Here is a 23533-nt window from a genome sequence, read left to right as displayed (position 1 = left end):
TTCTGCATCAGGCTCCATGCTCAGAAGGAAGACTGTTTCTCCCTCTGGCTGCTGCTCACCCTGCTTATGCTGTCTTTCTATCTCGCTCTTTCTGACAAATAAATAAAATCTTAAAAAAAAATAGTAGGCTGATCTCCACCTACTCCCCTTTCCATATCTCTGGAATTTATTCAGCACTGAATAATAATGTTTAGAACTTTGCTACCTTCATAGCAATGATCTTTTATATAACCCTTTAACTTAACAGATTGTCACCCTGAATTTCACCTTCCTGATAACACTACAATCTTCTCTTGTGCATTTGCTCCCTGTTTGCTGGGTGGAACACCATCACCTCTAATTTTGGGTGAGAGAGGGAGAGGTGGGACACTTAGTAACCCTTAGATAGACCCTAGAGATTATAAATAATGTTTATAATCAGTGTTGTTTGGAGATATCTAGTCCCAGAAAACATGAAGACTTCTCTAAATTCTTTGGTTTTCTCCTATGCCCTTTAAACAATTCCTACAACTGTTTTTTTTTTTTGCATTGTTTTATTTGTACATTCTTCTTTGTGAATTACCATGCCATTCCTCATAACGATATTTATCCTTTCCCACCCTTATTTGAGTTTTCTATGCCCCTCAATGGAATCCCCCAATAATTTAAAAGAGAAAATATAGAAATCAACATGAATTTCTGTTATGCCTAATTTCCTTAATTCAAGTAGCCATTCATTTATTTATTCAGCAAATATTTATTGAGTGCCTAGTATACTGTGTCATATACAGTTCAAACCCTTGGAGCATACTAATGAACAGAAGAAAGTCTCTGCCTTCAAGTAGCACACATTCTGGTAGGTGTTGACAGCAATAAATAAAAATATGTATTATAAACACATATATTGAGACATATAATAGATCTATTTTGATTGTCCATCTTTAATCTTAAAGCTTAAAATTTTATTTCACTGCGAAGTAGACATAATATATATGAATTCTGAATGGTGCCTTAACTAAATCATGATTTGTTCAGTACACTGCGGTTTAACAACTATTAAAGTAACAAAGAAGAGTCCAGCATGTCCCATCATTCTTTTTGTCCTATCATTTGTAATTTGAGAGTTATCTTATTAAAAATGGATTAACTTGAATAAGTAACCAATATACTGATACCTCTCGAGAACATCAAAGTTCTTCCATTGTGCCTACCCCCAACCCCAAACAACCACGTGTTATTTGTAAATTTAAGTGCGTGGATACCATTCATTTTAAAGATCTTTTTTCTCTAAGCCTAAATATTTTAGAGGTCTGTTTAAGGTCATGGGGAAAATAGTCACTTCCTTTGATCTCTACCCTAATTAGATTACAGGGTTTTAAAAGTTTCTTTATTTTTTTAAGATTATTTATTGATTTATTTGAGAGTGAGAGAGAGAGAGACAGCATGAGTGAGCGTGAGTGGGAGGGAAAAGCAAACTCCCTGCTGAGCAGCGAGCCTGATGCAGGGCTCAATTCCAGGACCCTGGTATCATGACCTGAACTGAAGGCAGACGCTTAACTGACTGAGTCAACCAGGTGCTCCTAAAAGTTTCTTCCATCAACTGAAGAGCTTGATATTTTATCTATAGGTTAAAGAAAAACAGTCACTCTGAACTCAAGTGGAAGCCCACAGTAATTAAGCAAAGAAAGTGAAATAAGAATTTGAGTCATTTCTTTAGATGGTGCACAATCTTGCATAGAAGAGAAGATACGACAGTGTGAGTTTTCATAGCCCCACTGTTTTCATAGCCCCACTGTTTTTAATTTATGTGTAGGGTTGAAGATATCCTCCTGGAGAATCATATCAACAATTCACTCTTAATTTTGAGATATTCTTCCATGCTTGCTGGAATGCAGACTGGTATATTAGAGGGAGCAGAGACATGAGTTAATAAACCATCATTCAAAGCTCTAACTCGGCTACTAACTAGCTGTGAGTCCTTGGGAAAAATATTTAATGCTTTTCTTACATGATTAAAAAAATGGAAATAAAAATAAATAACTTACTTAGCATAAATGTAAGTAAAGCCCCGTCACATAGAGGATTATCAATAAAGTTTGACTGTTATACTTTTATCATCAAGCATGCAGATGTCTCATTTTGAAGTTAACATATAGGAATTGGATAGAAGAAAGATATTTTTACTATTTCTTTTCCTTTGTTCATTTATGTATTTAATCAATAAACATTATTGTGTGTCTTCTTTGCTGGGCATGAGGCTTGAGTGTGGAGGAACCAAGACACATGTTAACATCCCTAATCACAAGCAGCTCACAATCTAGTAGAGGCACAAACCAGTCAAGAGACCAATAAGATACAGTAAGAACATTTAAGGAAGAGATAAGACATGGCTTGTGTGAGGACACTGCATGATAGGGATTTGCCCTACAGAAATCTTCCAAGCAGATGAGTTTCAAAGGGTAGAGAAAATGCTCAAATGGCAAAGGAAAGGAAGGTTATTCCAGATTTCCAGATAGAGAAGTTGTCTTCTCCACTAGACTATGAGCTCCATGAGGTCAGGGTCTTACTTTGTTCACTATTATATCTCCAGCACCGAGGACAGCACTGGGTAAACACTGGTCTCTCATTAAGTACATTTGAATTAGCCTCCCTAAAACATAGTATGATTTGCTCTGTTCAGAAGTCTATATTAAAACAGATAAATGAGTTTTTTTTAACTGAAAATTGTATGGAGACAATGAAAGAATTTCTTGAGATTGACAAAATTCAGTCCATAATGAGAATGATAAATAATTTACTACAAATTCGTATTCGATCCATAGTAAAGCCTGTCTAGTGGATTTAGACATCAATATACAGTTACCCCTTATTAAGGAAGTGGTTTTAACCCATAATTAGTTCTTGTTAATTGATGAGACTTTATTCTGGCTTGGTCATATTCTCTGTTTTGTGTTGCAGGGATGCTGGGATAAGCCTTTCTTATTTCTGGTTGCTTAGTCTGCTTGTGACTGAAGCCCTCTGATCCAAACAAAGCAGTGCACCCTGCAATGTGCTAAGTGCCTATCTGCTTGCCTGTGCAATGTTGCAGTCATTTTGCTGTTAGGTTCCAAGATTTCTCTTATTCTCCTAAGCAATTGTATTCTCCTTGCAAGTTGGATGTCCCATCAATGTTCATTTTGAAAAGGAAATAAGAATTCCTTTGTTCATAAGAATCACTTTGTTTTTGGAATCTGAATTGAAAACAGAACCTCCCTTCCTGCCTGCTACCCCACAAGCATAGCACAGTAGTAAGAGTGTAGTCTTCATAGCCAAATACTTGGGTATAAATCCCAGCACTATTACTACCATTCCTAGGACCTTTGTTTTGCTACTTCAGAGTCTCCTTCATTTTTCACCCCTCTCCTCTCTACCCAAGGAGGCTGCTTCTATGGGTGTACGTGCATGGTATCCGGGATCTGCCCCCAGTTAAATTTAGCCAATATGAAGCTCCAGCAGAAAGGATTTATTCCCTTGGTCCTCCTTCTGCAAGATTTCCTACAGCTCTCTATGTCACTTGACATAAGGTCTCTTCTCTTCTCAATCTGTAATCTCTCTCTCTGTTTGGGATCCTGGTAAACTCTCCCGCTTGGTAGGTTAAGGGGAAGGCCAGTGGCAGGGATGGTGTCAATTTCACTACTAGTAGCCCCAGCTACGTGCAGTATCCCTTGAGATGACCTTGTGGATCACCCATTAGTCCCTGTGTTAATAGACAAATGTTGCCATTGTTTTCTGTTGGAATTCTTATGTCACACTAAACATATGAGCCTAGGCCCAAACCCCTCCTGGTGCTTCAGTTTTCTTATCTATAAAACAGGATTAATAATGGTATCTATATTATGGATCTTTTGTTAAGATTAAAAATGAGAGAAAACCTTGGCACATAGTAAACACTCATGAAAAGTTAGCTTTTAGCACTATTATTATTCTGTTGTATGGTGACACTTTCTGTGAAGCATAATTAAATAGCACCTTGGCAGACTGTCTTGCTGGACTTCATTTAGTTGCCTCAATTCCAAAACCATGTTGGTTGCACACCTGCAACGAACTAAAACCAGGAGAAATAGGAAGCACACAAAGTTAGTTAAATCATACAAAGTTAGATACAGTCTCCAGTCTGCAAGGACCTCAAAAACTACAATATAAAGTCATAGGTACAAAATGTAAATATTTAAAAGCTGTTATGGGAGTTCATGTGAGAAGCAGAGGAAATTCCTAAGATAATACTGAAGAGAATTTCCAAAAAATGATAGTCAATTCTGGTGGAAGCCTAGAAAGAATTAAGTATAGGGAAAAGAGGACTGAACTCCCAAAGGTACCTCTCCAAGAAAAATAAAAACTAACAGATTATGAATGCATTGAGGATATGGTGGTAGTTCTGTTGAAAATTTTGGAGTGGATTAATGATACGTTCATAAAAAACTTCAGGGGTAGGAAGCCAAGCCAATTAACCTTTTAGGAAATAAAAAGTTGTTGAAGAAAGGAAAGTAATCATAGCTGGGGGAATAAATACCTTGACCTCTCTGATTCTATGGCTCAGCTGTGGTAATGTTTAAATGGTACTAAAATTGTAAACACTACATAATCACTTAACCTAAAATTATGATATTGTTCTATTGGGGGGGCCTGGATGGAAGGAAAGCATAGAAGTGGTTTGAGAGGAAAAAGGAGACAGGTAATAGAGATAAATCATCATCTTACACAATAGGAAGTAGATAAAAAAGAGAAAAAAATGTTAGGAATATCAGTATTAATATGTTATTTCTAAATAACATATTTCTAAATAGCTAAAAAAGTTAAATGAGGTTCTTCTGAGGAATAGGTACCAAGATTAAGGAGGTGTGATGAAGGTAAAACTGTACTTCTAGATAAGTTTTGAGGTAGTATTTGAGTCTTGGAAAATATATAAATGCACTATTAAATGCAAATAAATAGTAAGTATGAAATTAATACCTTGCACAAAGGGGTTACATGAAAGGGGGAGGTGAGAGTGGTCCTGGAATGGTGGTTTGGCATCAGATAATGGACAATCCACAATACTGAAGAGGTTGCACTTCATAACTCCAAATAACTAATGAAACAAGGAGAAATAAATTCAGATTTCTGCTTTAGAGAGGAAATTCTGAGATACTTTTGAAAGTAGCTGGAGGGAAGAAGAAATGGTGTTAGGGAAAGTGGTTATGACAGGTCAGCAGGGAAACAATAAGCTTGTTATTTCAAACATCTTATTCAATGTTGGCAGTGATCATAGGAAGCAAGGGCATGGCTTGAGATATATCTTAAAGGTACAAACAAGAGAATTTGGTGATTGATTAGATGTGGGAAGTAGAAGAGAAATGAGAGTTGACACAGAGGCATCTACAGTTTAATGATGAAGCTCTTTGCTTTTGTAGAAAGCAGATTGAAAGTGGATTTACAGAATGATGGTATGGTTTTGGAAACCAACATGCCTACATTACATCCAATTAAGATGATGTACTAGACAATAACACATACTATGTTGAAATTCAGGAAAACTCTAAGGCTGGAGATAAAGATTTTGATAAAAAATTATCCACATGAGTCTAAAGTTCATGAAAGAATAAGAACTAATACTTAAAGCTATGGAATTGGATAAGACCAATTGGTGAGTGGACACAGACAGAGAAAAGATCAGGACTGAGCCTGGGACAGCTGCAAAACTTAGACATCGGGGGGGGGGGCGGAAAGGAGGAGCTAGTAAAGATTGATGAAGCAAAAGAAGATCTTGAAAATATATGATGTCACTGGAACCAGATGAAAAAAAGTTTCAAGAAAGAAGAAGGTGAACAATCATGTCAAATGCTACAAGAAGTTCAAGTAAAACAAAAACTGAGAATTGACCATCAGATTTGGCAAGATGGAATAGTTGATGTGAGAGACAGAACTATTTATCAGAGTGCTCCAGGAAAAAAAGACTGATTGTAATGGCTAAAGAGATTGTGGGAATCGTAAAGAAAAGCAAAAACTTGGGACTGTAACTAGCTGTTTCTTTTTCAAATAGTAGATAATACAGCATGTTTATATGTCAATAGTCGCGATCTTACAGAAAGCAAAACATCAATGATTCAAGAGTAAGGAAAGAGGAAGTGTGGTTCAATGCATAAAAGAAGGGCTGGCCTTGGATAGAAACCCAGATATTCCAACTCTTTAAACAGGATAAAAAGGATGAACTTAGGTCCACACAAAAATGCATAGATTGATTTGATGGAAGGAAGATGAGGTGGCCTCTGGTCTGATTGATTCTATCATCAAAGACAGAATTATTGAATGCGAGAAAGGATGTAGTTTAAAGTTTAAGGAGAGACAATATAAAAAAAAAAGGAGTGTGGGAGGAAGGAAAAGCATATCATAGACAATTACTATGCAAGGGCTATTGGTCCAATCGAGTTTATAGTCATTAATATTTGTAAGACTAGTCATCATAATTTTTTTTTCCCTAGCCAAACTCAGTTGCTGCTATGCAAAAACAGAATAAAGGGAAAGTTGGCTTGAAACAATGTTGGATTTTTTTTCAGTGAGTGTAATGGAAGGATGTGTGCAAGGAATTTGAAGGGATATGAATTGTGTGTATATGTGAAAAGATATGTGTCTAATTGCAATTGAATAAAAGGATATGGAATTTTAAAATAATTATCAACATGAAGAATTCAGAAAGTAACTTGTTTTAGAAAAATGCATAAAGATAGACATTTTGTATTAAAGAGGGCACGTATTGCATGGAGCACTGGGTGTTGCACACAAACAATGAATCATGGAACACTACATCAAAAGATAATGATGTACTATATATATCATAATAAAAAAAACACTAATTCGAAAAGATAAAAAAGAAGAAAGAAATGTTACAACTATGCTGCACCGTGGAATCTAGGCTAGGTAAAGTATATATGAAATGAGTATATAAAGAGTGTGATAAACAGTAAAACATGGTGGTTTAATGGATTAGCAGTTCCAAAGATCTGAAAGTGTTGTTAAATTGGGGCTTCCAAGGTTTGCAAGCTAGAAAGACAGGAGATGGAGGTCAGAGAGTGGTATGTTTGAAGACAAGATTTTGGGAACATGCAGTTAAAGAAAAAAATAGATATTCATTGTAGAAAATTTAGAGACTATCACTCTCCAGCAAAACATATATACTATGTGTGTTTGTATGTATGGGTGTGTTTCTGAAGTTATTACTTTCCATTATCCATTTACCACTGTACCAATGATATAAGATTTAATTAGTATAACTTTATACTAGTATGACTAGTATAACTTCATAGCTTTTCTAGTATAACTAGAAAGCGTAGTAGCTAGTGGGTTATTGCTAGTGTTAAACCATGGTTTTTGTTTGTTTGGTTTTTTTTTTGGTATAGATATTTCGAATTGGATCAACTTAATGAGTGGTCTTAGAAGTTTTTTTAGTTAGCTGTCTTGGATTTTCTAAGTAATTATCAGTTTACATTAAATAAAATAATTTTTTTTCTCCTTTACAATATTTAAAGCTTATACATACTTTCAATATTATTTTCATTCACTAAAATTTCCAGATCATTTTGGATACTTAACAGTGAGGCCAGACACTCCTAAATTATCCTTCACCTCACTGATAATGCAAAAAAAAAGCCTTTTAAGATATGGTTATGTTTTATAAACTGGGAGAGAAAAAAGTTATTGGTCTATGATTCCCCTCAGAAATTAAATCTCCCAACTGTTACAAAGTGAACAAACCAGCTACATGCAAAACTCCTAGGTGCTTTAAGGTAAATAACTATAGATTGAGAAAGGACCACAGTTCTCTACTTTGTCCTTTATCCATGCCCCTTTGCAATGACACTTCTGCAGCTCCTTCCAAACAAGGGAAGTCAGTCTCCCTGCCTCTTGAATCTGGGCTGGCCTGTGACCTGCTTTGGCCAACAGGACGTGGAAGGAAAAATGTGTTGGTTCTGAGCCTAACTAAGCCTTCAATAGGAAGGACAAAGAACTTTCTTAAACAGAACCCTGAGAATTGTGTGTATAAGTGAAAAGATATGTGTCAAATTGCAATTGAATAAAAGGGTATAGAATTTTAAAATAATTATCAGCATAAAGAATTTCAGAAAGTAACTTGTTTTAGAGAAATGGATAAGGACACATTTTGAAATGTTACAAAAAATTGTCAGAACCTGGACTCCATTTGCAAAATCATTTATTTTCTGAAAGGAAAAGTGGATTCCCTAAAACTAATGATTCATGAAAGTATTCCAAGAGTTTTAAAATTATAGGAGATAAAAATTCTTTCTTCACTTGTTTCCATCAGGGAGCATAGTGACAGTCTCAGAGGGGTAGCACAAGAACCTAGCTTGTGGGACAGCTCTCATTTCCCTGAAATGGATGTTTCAGTTTTAGCAACATACTCCTTACTATGCCTTTTTTTTTTTCCAAGTGACTTTGGCTTCACTGTTGAAAAAGTCCCACTTCAATGTATCAGGTTTATGTCTCCTCATTAATGTTGGCAAGAAAAATCAGGCAACACATGTACTCAACTCATAACAAGTTTATGAATTTGTATTTTAATCCACTTCTGGGAAAAGACAAGCAGCCAGAGATCCAAATGATATATTAATGGTCTAAATTGTACTTTAATTCATCTTTTCTCAACACATGAGAAGTAATGAAGACCTAACTAGGCATTTCATAAGTCTTTTCAACTAACATTGGTTCACACTTGAGGTCACAGACCATCTCAGTAAAATCTCAGATTCCACATTTTCTTTGGTGTCTGAGCTCCTGCTTCAATGTCAGGAATACTTGTAGCTTAATATCTGTCAAAGGCTTGTTCTTGTGTTTTTGTTGTTGTTACAAAAACTAGTGTTTTCTGCCTAGATTGCAAATAAATGTAAACCAATATTCATGACTTCAAATGAATATTATCTGATTTGCTGAAATACTTGTGTTGGTTATACTTTGACTTATTCTAGAGAGGATTAAAAGGTTTTATCTAAGGACAATGAGCATTTTGGAAGTCTGCCTTTTTATAAACGTAACATCATCATTTAAAAGAGTCTTTATAGTTTTCATGTATCTCCTGGGAAATTAACTGTGATAAAAAAATGTTATTAGAATGAAAAAGACCATATATTGTATGATTCCATTTATATGAAAAATCCAGGAAAGGCAAATCTATAGAGGCAGAAGGTAGATTAGTGGTTGCGTGGGGCTCTAGGTGGGAACAGGGATGACTGCAAATGGGCACAAGGGACCTCTTTGGGGTGATAAAAATATTCTAAAACTGGATTGTGTTGTGCAGCTCTGCAAATTTACTAAAAATCATTGAGCTATATATTTTAAATGAGGGTAAATTTTATGTTATATGAACTACACCTCAATAAAGCTGTTATTTATTTTTTTTACAAAAAGCAAGTATTAGAGAAACTTAAAGCAATTATTTGTAACATTTTGTAATTCCTAGTGAAACAATACAGGGCTCCACATAAGAAAGCTTGCAATTATTAAACTACGTCACACTCAGGCTGAAATACACCTAATTCTTCAAAGGGCCCTCTTAGCCTATTTTGCCCATTCTGGATGCCAAAATCATGACTTTATTGCCAGTTGGGTCCATCCTGGATGTATACAATAATACCTGGAAAAATTGTTTAAACTTTAACTTCAAAGTACATCCCAAGTTTTAACTGAGAATACTGCACATAACAAATGATTTGAACCATGTCCAACAACGTAATTATACACACCCAGGCAATGGAATTCTGATATGAGTCTTCCATTTCCTTATCCCTAAGGAACTGATAAAACTCTTAACGTAATATAAATACAATAGCAAGAGCAATAATAAAAATCTTGAAAAGCAATAGATAATATTCACTGAGTGTTTACCATGTGCCATGCATTGTTAAGTGCTTAGCAAAAATAGTCTCAATCCACACAGCCACCCTGAGAAACAGGTGTTATGTCCATTTTGTAACAGAAGAAACTGAATCTAAAAAATGGATAACGAATATACCAGTGTCACAAAGTAAGTAGATGGCAGGGCCAACATTTGGATCCTAGTCTGTGTGTCCATTGTTTTTAACATGGACTTCGCGGAAAGGCACCCTGGGTGTGTGTGTGGTTTTCCCATTCTCTAGCTGCATGTCTTTTGAAGTGGTTATTCTCAACGTGTTCAGTGCCTACATTTACAAAATGAGGATAATAATGCTATCTAACCATTATACATTTTTTATAGAATTAAATAAGGTAATGATTATAAAGCTCCTAATATTTTGCTCAGAACATAATGGCTTCTTAATAAATGATACTTAGTATTAATAGCAGGGGTAATGAGTATTCACTTTAGAAGAAAATATACATTTGATAAATGAATGCATTAAATTTATTAATCAAGAGTGTTAGTTAACCGAATTCTAATGCTTGGACAACCCATATAATACAAAATAGACAAGAGACAATCAGACTTCAGCCAGCTCTCAAGTATTTACAACTAACTCTTACTTCTGTTTCATTATGTTGTCCTGTCACCTAAACTGTGTTTTTGTAATGATGTATTTCTAAAGTTAAGTGTTGAGTTGTAATTTCTGGACTGAAAATAAAAGAAATTATAGACATAATGATCATTAGACTCCCCTCCCCAATTGAAAAAGAAACAGTGTTTGCATGTTGCTTACAAATTGGGTGCATGGGGCAGAAGCAAGTCTCTGACAGCACCTGACTATGAGCTGAGCGATTCCATGCAAGACAAAAGAGATTTTATTGCTCTACAGAGCTGAAGGAGAAATGGGAAGAAGGGAGAAGCTGTAAGAAGGCTTAGCTAACTAAATGCTTACGTCCAAGCAGGATTTTGGTTTCTTGTTTACTTTGGTTTTGTTTGTTTCTTTGTTTGTTTTGGAGGTGCTTGGTTCAGTTTGGTAAAAACTTGCTAGATTTTGCAGGAACCTACTTAGGGTATAGGACTCATGAATATAGAGAGGAGTAAGAATTTGAAGAACCCAACCAGGGACATACAGTAAACCCAGAGGAACCCCCACTTATACTCAGTTTGGCCTGACCTGAAGTTCTTGAGCTTCGGAAAACCCCTTGATTACAAAAATCACAGGGCTTCCACTTAACTCTCACAAGGCTGGAGAAGCGAGATTTGAAGTAATTTATTCAGATTCCCTTAGACAATGGGCTTTAATTCATATGGGAAGGCTGTATACAATAATGCAAAATAGTGCAATTGTGTCTATATATATATATATATGTATTTTATATATATATATGTATTTTATATATATATAATTTTACACTATCAAGCATTTTACCCACAAGACAGTGAAGAGTAAAGATGCTTAGGAACTTGGCTAAGGTAAAAACCAAGCACTCAAGTTTGTGCTTTTAATTCTTTACAATGCATATTAACTTTATAATAATTATGGAATTTATGGCTTGATCTAGAATTTAACAAGAAAGATAAATTTACCACAGTGTTGATGACTTGTCTATTTATCCTTGTGGTTCTATCAATTTTTGCTTTCCGTATTTTGAGGTCATATTTTCAGAGGTTCATTCGAGGTTATAATTGCTCTATCTTTCTGTGAATTGAATCTTTTATCTTTTATCACTCCATCTCTAGGAATGCCTTTTGCCTTCAAGCTCATTTGTCTCATATCAATATGCCTCATATGTCTCATACTAATTCTCTTTTGGACAGACATTTCCTTATGCATATTCTTTGATCAGTTAACTTTCAACCTTAAGTTTTATATCATATTATTTTATCCACTCTGCGAGCCTTTGTTTTTTAACTTAAACATTTGGCCACTTACACTAATTTTAATTACTTAATTATTTTAATTTATTACCGTGTGTATCAGTTCTCTAGGGCTTCCATAACAAAATACCACATACTGGGCAGCTTAAACAACAGAGATTTATTTTCTCACAGTTATTGAAGCCAAGAATCAAGGATAGATCAAAATGTTGATGTCAGCAGGGTTGGTTTCTTCTGAAACCTTCCTCTTTGGCTTGCAGGTACCCCTTTCTCACTGCGTCTTCACATGGTCTTTCCTCTGCATGTCTCTCTGTGTGTCCAAATATCCTCTCCTTATAAAGTTGGATTGGGTTAGGGACTAATGGGCTTGTTTTAGCTTAATAACTTCTTTAAATAGCCCTATGTCCAAATACATTCTCTGAGGTACTGAGGGATAAGATTTCAACATAGGAATTTTGAGGGGACACAGCCCATAACACTACCATTACATTATGTATTTTTCTATATATTTACTACTTTCTTTGATTACCATTCTATTCTTCATCTCTGACCTTTCAGTTAGAGTCACTTTCTTTTGCCTGAAGTGCAGTTGACTCTTCAACAATATAGGGGTTAAAGGCGCCAGCCCCACAAAAATCTGCATATAACTTTCGACTCCTCAAAATGTTAACTGCTAATAGCCTATTGTTGACTGGAAACCTTACTGATAACATAAACAGTCAACTAACACATATCTTATATGTGGTATATATTACATACTGAATTCTTACAATAAAGTAAGCTAGAGAAAAGAAAATATTAAGATAATCATAAGGAAGAGAAAATACACTTACAGTGCTATAGTGTATTTTTAAAAATTATATCCACATATAAGTGGAGCCATGTAGTTAAAACCCATGTTGTTCAAGGGTCAACTCTACATCCTCTAGGATTTGAGTAAGAGTCTTTTGTCAGTCAAGGCCCTCATTTTTTGGTCTGAAAATGTCGATATTTTGCTTACTCAAAAGATATTTTCTCTGGGTTTATAATTCTGAAATCATTCTTTTCTCTGGACACATTAAAATTGTTTTCATCCTTTTTTGATTTCTCTGCCCTGTGTTGAGACAATAAGTTGTATTAGTCTCTGTACCTGAAAGGCTGGATTTTGTCTTCTGTCACCTCCAACTCCCAGGATCATGAAATCCTTGCTAAGATCCCCTGAGTTAGGGCATATGCCTGCTGGACAAAGATGGCTCCAGGGCTCTGCTTTCCTCTCTGGGAATCTATCTTCACTTAGTTTTTAGACTCTAAGTATTCTTCATTTTCTTGACAGTGCATCGATATATGTTACAAGCTGCTTTTTTATTTTATGCAGAATTTCTTTTTGCTTTCAGCAGGAAGATCAGTTACAATATTTGGTATGCCGTTCTGCTGGAAAGATAAGGCCGGCCCACCTCACTTAAAGAGAGACAGAAACAGAGGCAGATAGAGGAGGTTTTGTTTTGTTTTTTCTTTTTCTGTTAATAGAGTTCCATTTTAGGGGAGCCTGGGTGGCTGAGTTGGTTAAGTGTCCAACTCTTGGTTCCAGCTCAGGTTATGATCTCAGGGTCATGGTATCAAGGCCTGTGCTGGGTTCTGTGCTCAGCTCAGAGTCTGCTTAAAATTCTTCCCCCACCTCCCTCCCCCCTCTGTTCCTCCCCCATGCTCTTTCTCTCTAAAAAGTAAATAAATAAATAAATAAAATCTTTAAAAAAAAAAAGAGCTCCATTTTAAAAGTAGAGGACTTATTTGGGACCTTTTCCCCCTCTCTCTATGTGCCTGCATGACTTGCCTTAACATCAGGAGCAGCCCTGATGGAATAAAGATTTCAAGTACCTTTAGGACTGCATATGAAATAGTGATAGTTCTAACGCGTGGCCTTAATGAAGCAGGAATAGCAGTATTAGGTATGGGTTTAGTAGTGTAAGAGTCTCAAGAAGTCTCTGAGTTATTGTCCATTTAGAATTCATGCTGTAAAAGCTAAAAGCTCTGTGGCTGAAAGCATGGAGAAATCTATAGAAATTTAACTTGGACTTATGTGATGGAAACGAGAAGGACCGAGGACCGAATCTATGTAAGACGGAACACAGGAATGACAATGCTAGCTCCTTGAACCATATCTATGGGCAATGGTACTAGTCCATCACCACACTTCCTCTCCTGAAGCCAAGGACGGACCTCAGAATCCTTCTCGGCATGGTATCCTCAGCACCCAGTGCCAAACAACCACAGGAGGCAGGAAGATGCAATTTAGCAAAATAACAACTAATGGTACCTTGTGGCTTGTTCTTCGGTTTTTCAGTTGGGGCACTGTTAGCAACATGTTTTCTCAGGTGCAGCAGGGAAAAGAATTTCAGTTTTCTCAGTTCACCTTTTTGGAAGCTCTGGTAAGGTGACCCATGTTAGTACTTCCTGTAATTGACTACACAGAGACCCAACAAGTAACCATCTAGTGATTGTTGGAGAGGAAAACGAAGGCTTATTGACAGTCTTCCAAATGCAGAACTTTGCCATGAAATTCTGCACTTTGAACTAGATCTGGAAATAAAGACATTAAGAACTTTTCCAGTTACAGTTGGTTTTTTTGTTTGCTTGTTTTGTTTTTCTCTTAGAACTCGAGATCAATGCCTGTTGGCCTCATAGAGAAAACACTACAATTCTTCCGTTTGCCTGAGCTAGTTTCGACATAAGGGCTTTGATGCCAGCTGTTCCCTTCATCTGATAGGCTCCTGTTCTAGATCTTTACAGGGCTGACTTTTTCTCATCCTTCAAGCTTCAGGTCTTGTTTTAAATTGATCTCCTCAGGGTCTTTTCTGATTACCGAAAGTAGGCTTCACCACCAACAATTCATTCTCTAGTCAGCCATGTTCTTTATTTTTTTAAATTTTTTATTTAAATTCAATTAACCAACACATAGTACATCATTAGTTTCAGATGTAGTGTTCAGTAATTTATCAGTTGCATATAATACCCAGTGCTCATCACATCACATGCCCTCCCTAATGCCCATCACCCATTTACCTCATCCTCCCACCCACCACCCCTCCAACAACCCTCAGTTTGTTTCCCAGAGTCGAGAGCCTCTCACGGTTTTTCTCCCTCTCTGATAACTTCATTCTCTAGTCAGCCATGTTTTTTATTTGCTTTGTGGCATATATCACTCACTGGAAGTATTTTTTTCCTTTCCATATCTCATATGTCTCCCCTCACCAGAGCATATGTTCTGAAAGGCCAAGGTGCTCACTGTCTTGTATCCTTGGCACCTACCACAGTACCTAACATATAGTAGGTGCACAATGATATTTGTGCAGGAATTAATATGAATGAGAAATATGTACTTGCTTTTTATTTTGACCTATGGACTTAATTTGGAAGGTGACTTTAATTTATGGAGATTTTAATTTTATAATGAGATTTTTTGACTCTCACGGTATTGAGAAGGGATCAATTTATATCTCCGTAACAGAAAACACATAGAAGTTAAGATGGAAAAATGATGCTGTGTTTAGAGAGACAAACACATGAACCTGGGTTTTAATCTCAGTTTTTCCATTACTAGCTATGAGACCATGAGCGAGGTACTCAACTTCTCTGTTCCTTAGTTTTCTTATCTAAAGAAATTATGACAAAGAAAAGACAATAGGATTGGGGGGAAAGGAAACAAATTAATGTACTACAAACACTTAATGTCTGCCCTTTGGAAGACCTCTGTAAGTTATTTAATGATATTGTCATATAAAAGTACTGTAAATGCACATTATATGCCTGTGCAGTTAACTTTTCATGAATTTCTTCATTTGTCAAGAGTAAATAATCATACCTACTTCATAGGAGCCTGGTGAGAGTGAAGCATAAAGCACTTAGAATAGGGTCTGGCACATGTAACACTCAAAAACTGTACCTTTTATTATCATATGCAATATACTCAAATGACTTTTATTCATTTACTCTTTCCATTCTCCATCTTTTTTTGTGTGTGCTACCAGACCGTGATCTTTATTCGTGACAGAAATTCTCATGGGCAGGAGGTATCAGGATACATTGACTATGCCCACAGGCTAAAGATCGAAGATTTTGAAGTCTACTTTAGTGAAAAAAGAAAACTTCTTCCAAAACCCACAGATATGAGGTAAATTGTGTGTACTTCTCACACCTTCAGTAAAAGAACAAGCTCCTCAGAGGCATGGTAAAAGATTCTTATTTTATGTTCTGTATCGTGCCTAGAGTGGAATATACGTATATATAAAAATGTAAATGGGCAATAAACATAGATGCAGTTTTTCCATCAACAGTCTGAGGAAGAGAACTTTTCAGAGAAGAGGTAAGTAAGTTCTCAGTGACATTCCTTTTAAATCATAAGTAGAGCCTAAAAGTGGCTAATCTCATAAGTCTCTTGGACCACTTGGGACTTGGTCTGCTTAGAAGCCTCAAGAACAGTCCACCTAACACATTCTCTGTCCTCTTTTCTTTGGCAACCAACCAGAGTACAAGCCCTTGACTAGCTTGCCCTCATTTACTCTTATTACTAGCCTATTCTGGGATTCCTTCCCACCCATCATTCTTTTTATTATTGACCTCTACCCCTTCCTCTGGAGACCTCATCCTATCACATATGATTTGCTCTATACTGTCAGTTTATTCACATATCAACACTTCTATCCCCTTGGGAATAGGTCTCAAGCTAATTTTTTAATTCTATCTTTTACTTTCCATAGAATTCAGAAGGGGTAGCAGCATTCTACTTGAACTGTCCTCTATATCCAGATTATTCGACACTTGTAACAACCCTCTCCTCCTCTGACATTCCTGCTGTCTTTTATCCATCCTTATTGCTATCGTCTAAAGACTTCTTAACCCATCACTACCTTAATGGACCTACGCTTTTTCTGATCCTACCTAGATGCACGGCATGTCATTTAACTTCTCTCTGTAATAATCTCTTTTTGTGCCTTGGCTGTATCTGTCCTGCTAACTTCAAAGGTAGATTGATAAGGACTTTTTTTTTCTGCACCTGTAACTGAATTCCTGGGTTCTGCTGGAGGAAATTTTAGGAAATTACACTAAGATGTGGGTACCCCAAAATATTCTAAAAAATATCCAAAATTATTCTAAATTTTCACCACTCCTTCAAGATCTTTGTTGTCAACTGCTGATGCTGTCTCCTCAATGTATGATTTGCCTCACATTTCATAGATTACATTGAGTCTAAACATAGAAACTACCAACTGATCTCTTTGTCAACCAAAACAGACTTCCCCACTAGCCAGCATTCCCCTCAGAGTACCCTTCTGATTATTTTCAGTCACAATTCCATTCTGGCAGCCATTGGCCCTTGGGCCTACCATCCACATTCAGAATATGACTTCTCCTGACTCCTGGCACACCATCATGCTATCTTGTCCATTAGCCCACCTCTCACAGGGCCAATTTGCTGCAAACTGGTACACTTTCTTCCAACACAGCCAGACCTACACTTCCCCAAGAACCATGAGGAAATATATGCCCTAAGAATGACTCCGGTTTTTTTCCGGTGACATTTCTGAAACAACATAGGTCTCACTTTAGGTGGCTTCAGCCTCTGTTTTTAGAAATAGATTTGTTTCTTGAAAAAAGTTAATAGCTCATTCTTACCAAGTGAAATATTTTCTTTACATATGCATCTAGTCTCACAAAATTTTTACAGATTCAGAGAAAAAAATAACTACTTGTTCTGTTTAGAGCTAATTTATTCAGCTTGTTTTTGATGCTTTCTATCCGTCTTTCCACTGAAGCTATATTTCATCTGTTCCCCGTTTTTAAAAATTTTCAAACACACTCTATCGACTGACTCCTTTATCTTGCCTCTAAACCTGCTGAAGCCATATCTATTAAAAAGAGAGAGAGAGAGAAGCCATTTCTGTTTTTTAAAAAAGATTCCTTCTATTAAAAATCCCTTTCAAAAATCCCTTTTTAACTCTTGCACTGCCTCTCTTTTGGTTTTTAGCTAAGCTCCTCAAAATAGCAAGTGTCTCCAATTTTCACTTCTCACGTAAATGCTAACCCATGGTAATTAGTTCTGTGCCACCATTATTCAAATGAGAGGACTCCTGCTAACATCACTGGTGACTGCCAACTTTGAAATCCCATGGATTATTTCCAGTTCTTCTCTTACTTACCTTCTGTACAGTATTCGATTAGTGTTGATTAATCGTTATGCTGAGTAATTCTTTCTTCTCAAAACAATTCAAATACACTTTTTATTTTCAGAATCCCTCATTGAACTCTCCCCTTGTTTATTTAGTAGACATTGGCATTCATCAGAGTTCATCCTTAGATTACGTTTCTTACCATCTACATTCTCCTGGGTGATTTGATCACTTTTCTAGAAAGGATTTGTTCTTATTTCTTTTTTTTTTTTTAAAGATTTTATTTATTTATTTGACAGAGATAGAAACAGCCAGCGAGAGAGGGAACACAAGCAGGGGGAGTGGGAGAGGAAGAAGCAGGCTCATAGTGAAAGAGCCTGATGTGGGGCTCGATCCCATAACGCTGGGATCACGCCCTGAGCTGAAGGCAGACGCTTAACCGCTGTGCCACCCAGGCGCCCCTGTTCTTATTTCTTATTCAGTTATCCTTCTGCTTACTTCAGAGAATCTTCTGTGCATCCCATTAGCACCTAAAACTTATTTTTAAAATTAAACTCTTCTTAATCTCTGTAGTTTGTTGTTGCTTCTGTATCCTCCATCTTGGCAAATGGCACTGCCCTTGCAACCCAAGGCAAAATTCAGATGTTATTCTAGATCTCTTCCTTCTACCACCACTCCATAACTAATAATTTACTGAAAATACCAGATTCTATAACCTTTGTTTATATTAAAGCAAATGTAAGATGTGTCATCTCACCTATATGAATTGTTCATACTAATATTTCAGTATGAATCTTTATCTGATAACATTTTAACAGAAAATACCTAAAAAAATAATTCCTTAATATCCTCTAATACCTAGTCGGTCCTTATTCATATTTCACTGGTTGTCTTAAATTTATCTTTTCACAGTTGATTTGACCACATCAAAATCCAAATAATATTGTGTTTTCTTATTCTATCTTTTGCAATTTTTTTTACTATATAACAGTCCCTCCCTTCTTTTTTATTTTCTTATGCTGTTGGTTTGTTGGAGAAAGCATGTCATTTATCCCAAGAAATGACTCATCTTCTAAATGTGACTGATCACTTTTGTGCTGTTGTTTTACATCCTACTTCTATCCTTCTATGTCTTGTCAACTGGCTTGATGAAATCCAGTTTCAATTTTTTTTTTTTAGATAACAGTTTTTAATAGGTGAAGCTCTGTGAGCTTGAACAGTGAGTTCAGGTAGTGTCATTCTGACCACTCCACTATAAAGTTCCCCATTGTTTCATTCAAATGGTTTTAGCATACAATAACAGAAGCTACCTAAATGTTTTTCCTAGGGGTTGTATAATGGTAATTCTCCAATTCTAGCATTCATTCTGCATTATTTAGCTAGAATTCTTCCATAGAGAATAACTTTTCCTCAGTTGGTTATCTTAAAATAGAATTCAGTGCATGCAGAAAGACAAAATAAATATTTGATTATTTCCCTAAATTTATGGGAAAACATGCAAAGCCAAAAGCACAGAATGGTACACAGATAATGCCAAATTGTTTTCAAAGTGGTTCTACCAATTTGTAGCCACCAGAAGTACTATGTAAATGTTCTAGTTAACACACATTTCTCCCCACTGTACTGAGTTATAAATGATCTCTCATTGTGGTTTTTAACTTTCATTTCTGTAATTACTTATCAGGCTGGGCACCTTTTATTTGTTGTTCAAATTTCCTTTCTGTGAATTATCTATTAAGACTTTTCCTCATCTTTTCTATTGGTAATTTACTTCTCCTTTTCTTATAGATTGTGAATTCTTTTTATTTTTATCTTTTGGACATTGATTAATCATTTGCCTTTTGTATATATTGGAAAAATATCATCCTCTCATGTCCAAGTATCCTTTCACTTCCTTTACATTGACTTTGATAGTCAGAAATCAGAAGTTTTAATAGATTTTACTAATACATTTTACTAATCTTTCCATCTGAGGTTTGTAATTTTTTGTTTTGTTTAACCAAACCCTACATTTATTCAGGGCATAAAGATATTGTCCTATAGAGTGTAGTTTTGCTTTTTATTTTATATTTTTAATGTACCCAGATTTAACAATGACATATGATTATTGGGTAAGGGTCCACTTTTTATTATTATTTTCCTAAATGACTAATAATTTGTCCTAGAACACTTATTGAAAAGTCACTCTCTCACATGTGCAACACCACTTGTGTCTTAGGTTAGGGTCTGTACATGTTAGTTTATTTCTGAGTGCTCTTTAGTTTTATTGGTCTTTCCTTGAAATAATAGAATCTTGCTAATTTGGTATATTTAAGTAATAGTTATTGAAATAAAGGCAGTTTTTTCTTCTTCAGAAGCATCTAGGCTATGCCCGTCCTTTAACATATAAATTTTAGAGTCAGCTTGTAAAGTTCACACACAAAAAGTTGTAATTTTGATTGGAATTGCTTTCAAGTTATAGCCAATGTACAATTAACTGGAATCTTTATGATTGTCACTCTTCCATTTATTTACTTATTTATACCTTTTTAAATTTCTTTTAATAATATTTTACAAGTTTCTTAACTAGTGAGTTTTATTAATTTTTTTTTCTCATGGGTGCCAGATCATTTTTGAGCTTTTAAACAAAGTTAACTCTATTCTGTTGATCCCTCTGGATAATTCTTACCCCATGAGTTTAAGCCATCTATCAGAATTGAACTTCTGATTTTTCACTCAAGAGATTTCACATCAATAAATGACTAAACAGTGTTACCAGTGGGGAAAGTATCTTTGGTATATGTATTTCCATACTTAATTCAACTAAGAACTAGAACAAAGACTTTAAAATGAAAGATTCACTTACCTTTTGTCACGCTATCCTATTCTGGTTGGAACAGACATTCGTTCTGTGATTGGAATCCCGTCTTGTGGAAAATAGAAGTATCAACAGCTATGGCTATTATGCAACACAACAGAAGAGAGGGCCCTGAGAACTTGATGTCTTGTCAGTTTAGACTCCATTCTGACGTGTGTTTAAGATTCAGGACCTTCCTGTCAGCATATATGAAAACCTTACAAGCAAATAGCATGTTGCAGTGTAGGAAGTTCACACTTCCTACAACAACTTAGTGAAATAGGTTCAAGATGCATTATTACCGTCTGAGAGAGGAGAAGCCAGAGTAAACCACTTGCTAAAGTTCATGAGAGAGAAATAGGGGTGATGAGAACAAATTCTTAGGAATTGTAATTCATTGCTCACCTCCAGAACACTATTCTGGATTGAAAATTTTTTGTAGCCTGAGCATGATTGCACTATGTAGAATCCTTGAGTACTATTCTGCCCCACATTTAGCTGCTTACATTTCCCTATTTATGTATCCATACCATATCCCCAAAGATCTAAAGTCTGCCTGTAGAGCTCTACCTATCCCTCAATAGACGGGTCAGGAGGAAATGAAAAGTTTCCTTTGTGTTTTTCTTTGGAGAGTCTATAAAATATTCATGCCCTTGACTGAGGAATGCCCCTAAATATTAAAGCTTTGAGATATTATTATCATCAAATTTCCCTTGCAATCCCATTGTCTGTTTTATTAAAATGTTTAACATGCCAAACTTCTGAAGTTAGAATTTAAAGTTGTGTTTATCGTGTGCTTAAGTGTGTTCTCATGAAAGCATCTGGTTCTCAAGTTTAAAAGAAAAAGGTTAAGTTTAAAAGAAAAAGCAGTAAATGACTCAGTTCTTCTGCACAGGGTATATAAAATATTGCCTATTTTTAAGGTTTTTAATATTGTTCCACATCTAAATTTGGTAACTAATTAGCAGAATATCAGTTTAGTCTCTTCAATAGATACTTGCTGAATGTGAAAAGGAAGGAATCCTTTGAGTGAAAAAGCATTCTGGTTGAGGGAGACTTTCCACAACCATCAGCTCCTTAATATTCCAAGTGTGGTCCATGGACCAAAAGCACCAGCAGTAAAGCATCTTAGGCTCTACTTCAACCAGTAAAGCAGAATTGGCCTTTTAACATGATCTGCAAAATTTCAATATGCATATTAAAGTTCGAGACGCATACAGCATACCTGTGCTGTCCAATACAGTAGCCACAAGCCATATGCAGCTGTTGAGCACTTTAAATATGATTAACTCTGAATTAAGATATCCTAAAATACAAAATATAAACCTGATTTTGAAGATTTATCATAAAAATATTAACTATCTTATTAATCTGCATTAATAACAATGCTAAAATGATATATTGCATATGTAGGGTTAAATGAGATATATTATTAAAATTTTTTTCACCTTTCTTTTTTTACTTTAGTGTGGTTGCTAGAAAATTTACAATGACGTATGTGGCTTATGTTTATGACTCAATTCTCTCAATAGATAGATGATTGATAGATGATAGATAGATAGATAGATAGATAGATAGATAGATAGATAGATGATAGATTTGGTCTACTTGTCCTCACCCCAGAGGTTTAATCCTATCTTGATCTTTAGAACCAGTATTAATCTTAGATAGGCATGATGTAAGAAAAACCATAGACCAGAGATCACCAGTTAGTAGTGTCTGGCTGCAGACATGTTTTGTTTGGCCTACACGATGTATTTAAAAATTGTGTCAGTGTTTTAGAAACAGGAAATGTCACATAAAATATATTGGATTTGCAGATTCTCTTAAAAACTAAGGTCTTCCCACTAAATAGCAGCTGCCTCCTGAGATGGGCTGTGTTCTCACCAGCTTAACATAGACACAGACTTGACCATTCACACATCCTGGCATCTGCACCGTCCAGCTCAAGACACTCATTAGAGTACCTCCTGGATTCTCCCAAGCATTTGAGTTTCTGACTACTAGGCTAAATTGCCAACTCAAATGTTAGAAGTTATATTTGTCATTAGCCCAGTCATGCTCTCTGTTGTTCTCCCACTTTGGATGAGTTTAATTTCAGCCCTCAGGCTCTCTCAGGTTGCTCCATGCTAGTGAGGCGAAGTCTGAGATAATTATGATGCTGATAAAAATTAACTGAGCACTTATGTGGACAAGGCACTGAACTGAAAAATTTATATTCATTATTTCACTTACTCTTTACAACTGCCTTGTGGCTTAGGGATTTTTTTTTCATGTTCTAACATCAAAGAATGTGCATTATAAAGACGTTAATTTGCTTAACCCAAAGTTGCACAGAGACATTTGCACTCACAACTAGAAATGGAGGACCAAAGAGAGATCTGTGGAATCCCCGAAACCATGATTTTTTAAAATCAATACATGATTCTACTCAGGGCTTTGTCATGAAAAGATATCATTTTTCCCATTTGATGTCATATCCATATCCTAGTCATTGTCAGGTTGTACATTTCTTTTGCAGCTGTGTGTCTGACTTGACAAGACCTAATTTGGGATTGTTTTTCAGAACCTGAAGCAATCCCGCTATCCACAGTTAAGACTGGGGAATTTCAGCCATCCTGTACCCACCCTTGCCACTTCCTCCTTTCACTGAGCTTGGCAGAAAACAGCCCTTTGTACTTAACCAGGCTTTTATTTTCAGTCACTATGAGTAAGAATTACAGTGTCCCACAGCTTTGTGTGTGGAAGAGCTCTGGACAGAACTAAAAGTGACCTTTAATTGTGGCTTCA

The 23533-nt window shown here is 35.9% G+C and overlaps 1 protein-coding gene across 1 annotated transcript in view; it reads left to right on the top strand.

The window, feature by feature from the left end:
- CFAP299 (cilia and flagella associated protein 299) overlaps positions 1–23533 on the top strand; it is a 566830-nt gene that overhangs the window by 479750 nt on the left and 63547 nt on the right. Inside the window, exon 4 of the mRNA XM_002912479.3 lies at positions 15769–15911. Within this exon, the coding sequence (XP_002912525.1) occupies positions 15769–15911 (143 nt within the window). The remainder of the gene's footprint in view (positions 1–15768; positions 15912–23533) is intronic.

Source organism: Ailuropoda melanoleuca, chromosome 11 (assembly GCF_002007445.2).
Source record: "Ailuropoda melanoleuca isolate Jingjing chromosome 11, ASM200744v2, whole genome shotgun sequence".
Taxonomy (NCBI): domain Eukaryota; kingdom Metazoa; phylum Chordata; class Mammalia; order Carnivora; family Ursidae; genus Ailuropoda; species Ailuropoda melanoleuca.
The sequence above is the reverse complement of the archived record's forward strand: the minus strand, read 5'-3'. Positions and strand labels throughout refer to the sequence as shown.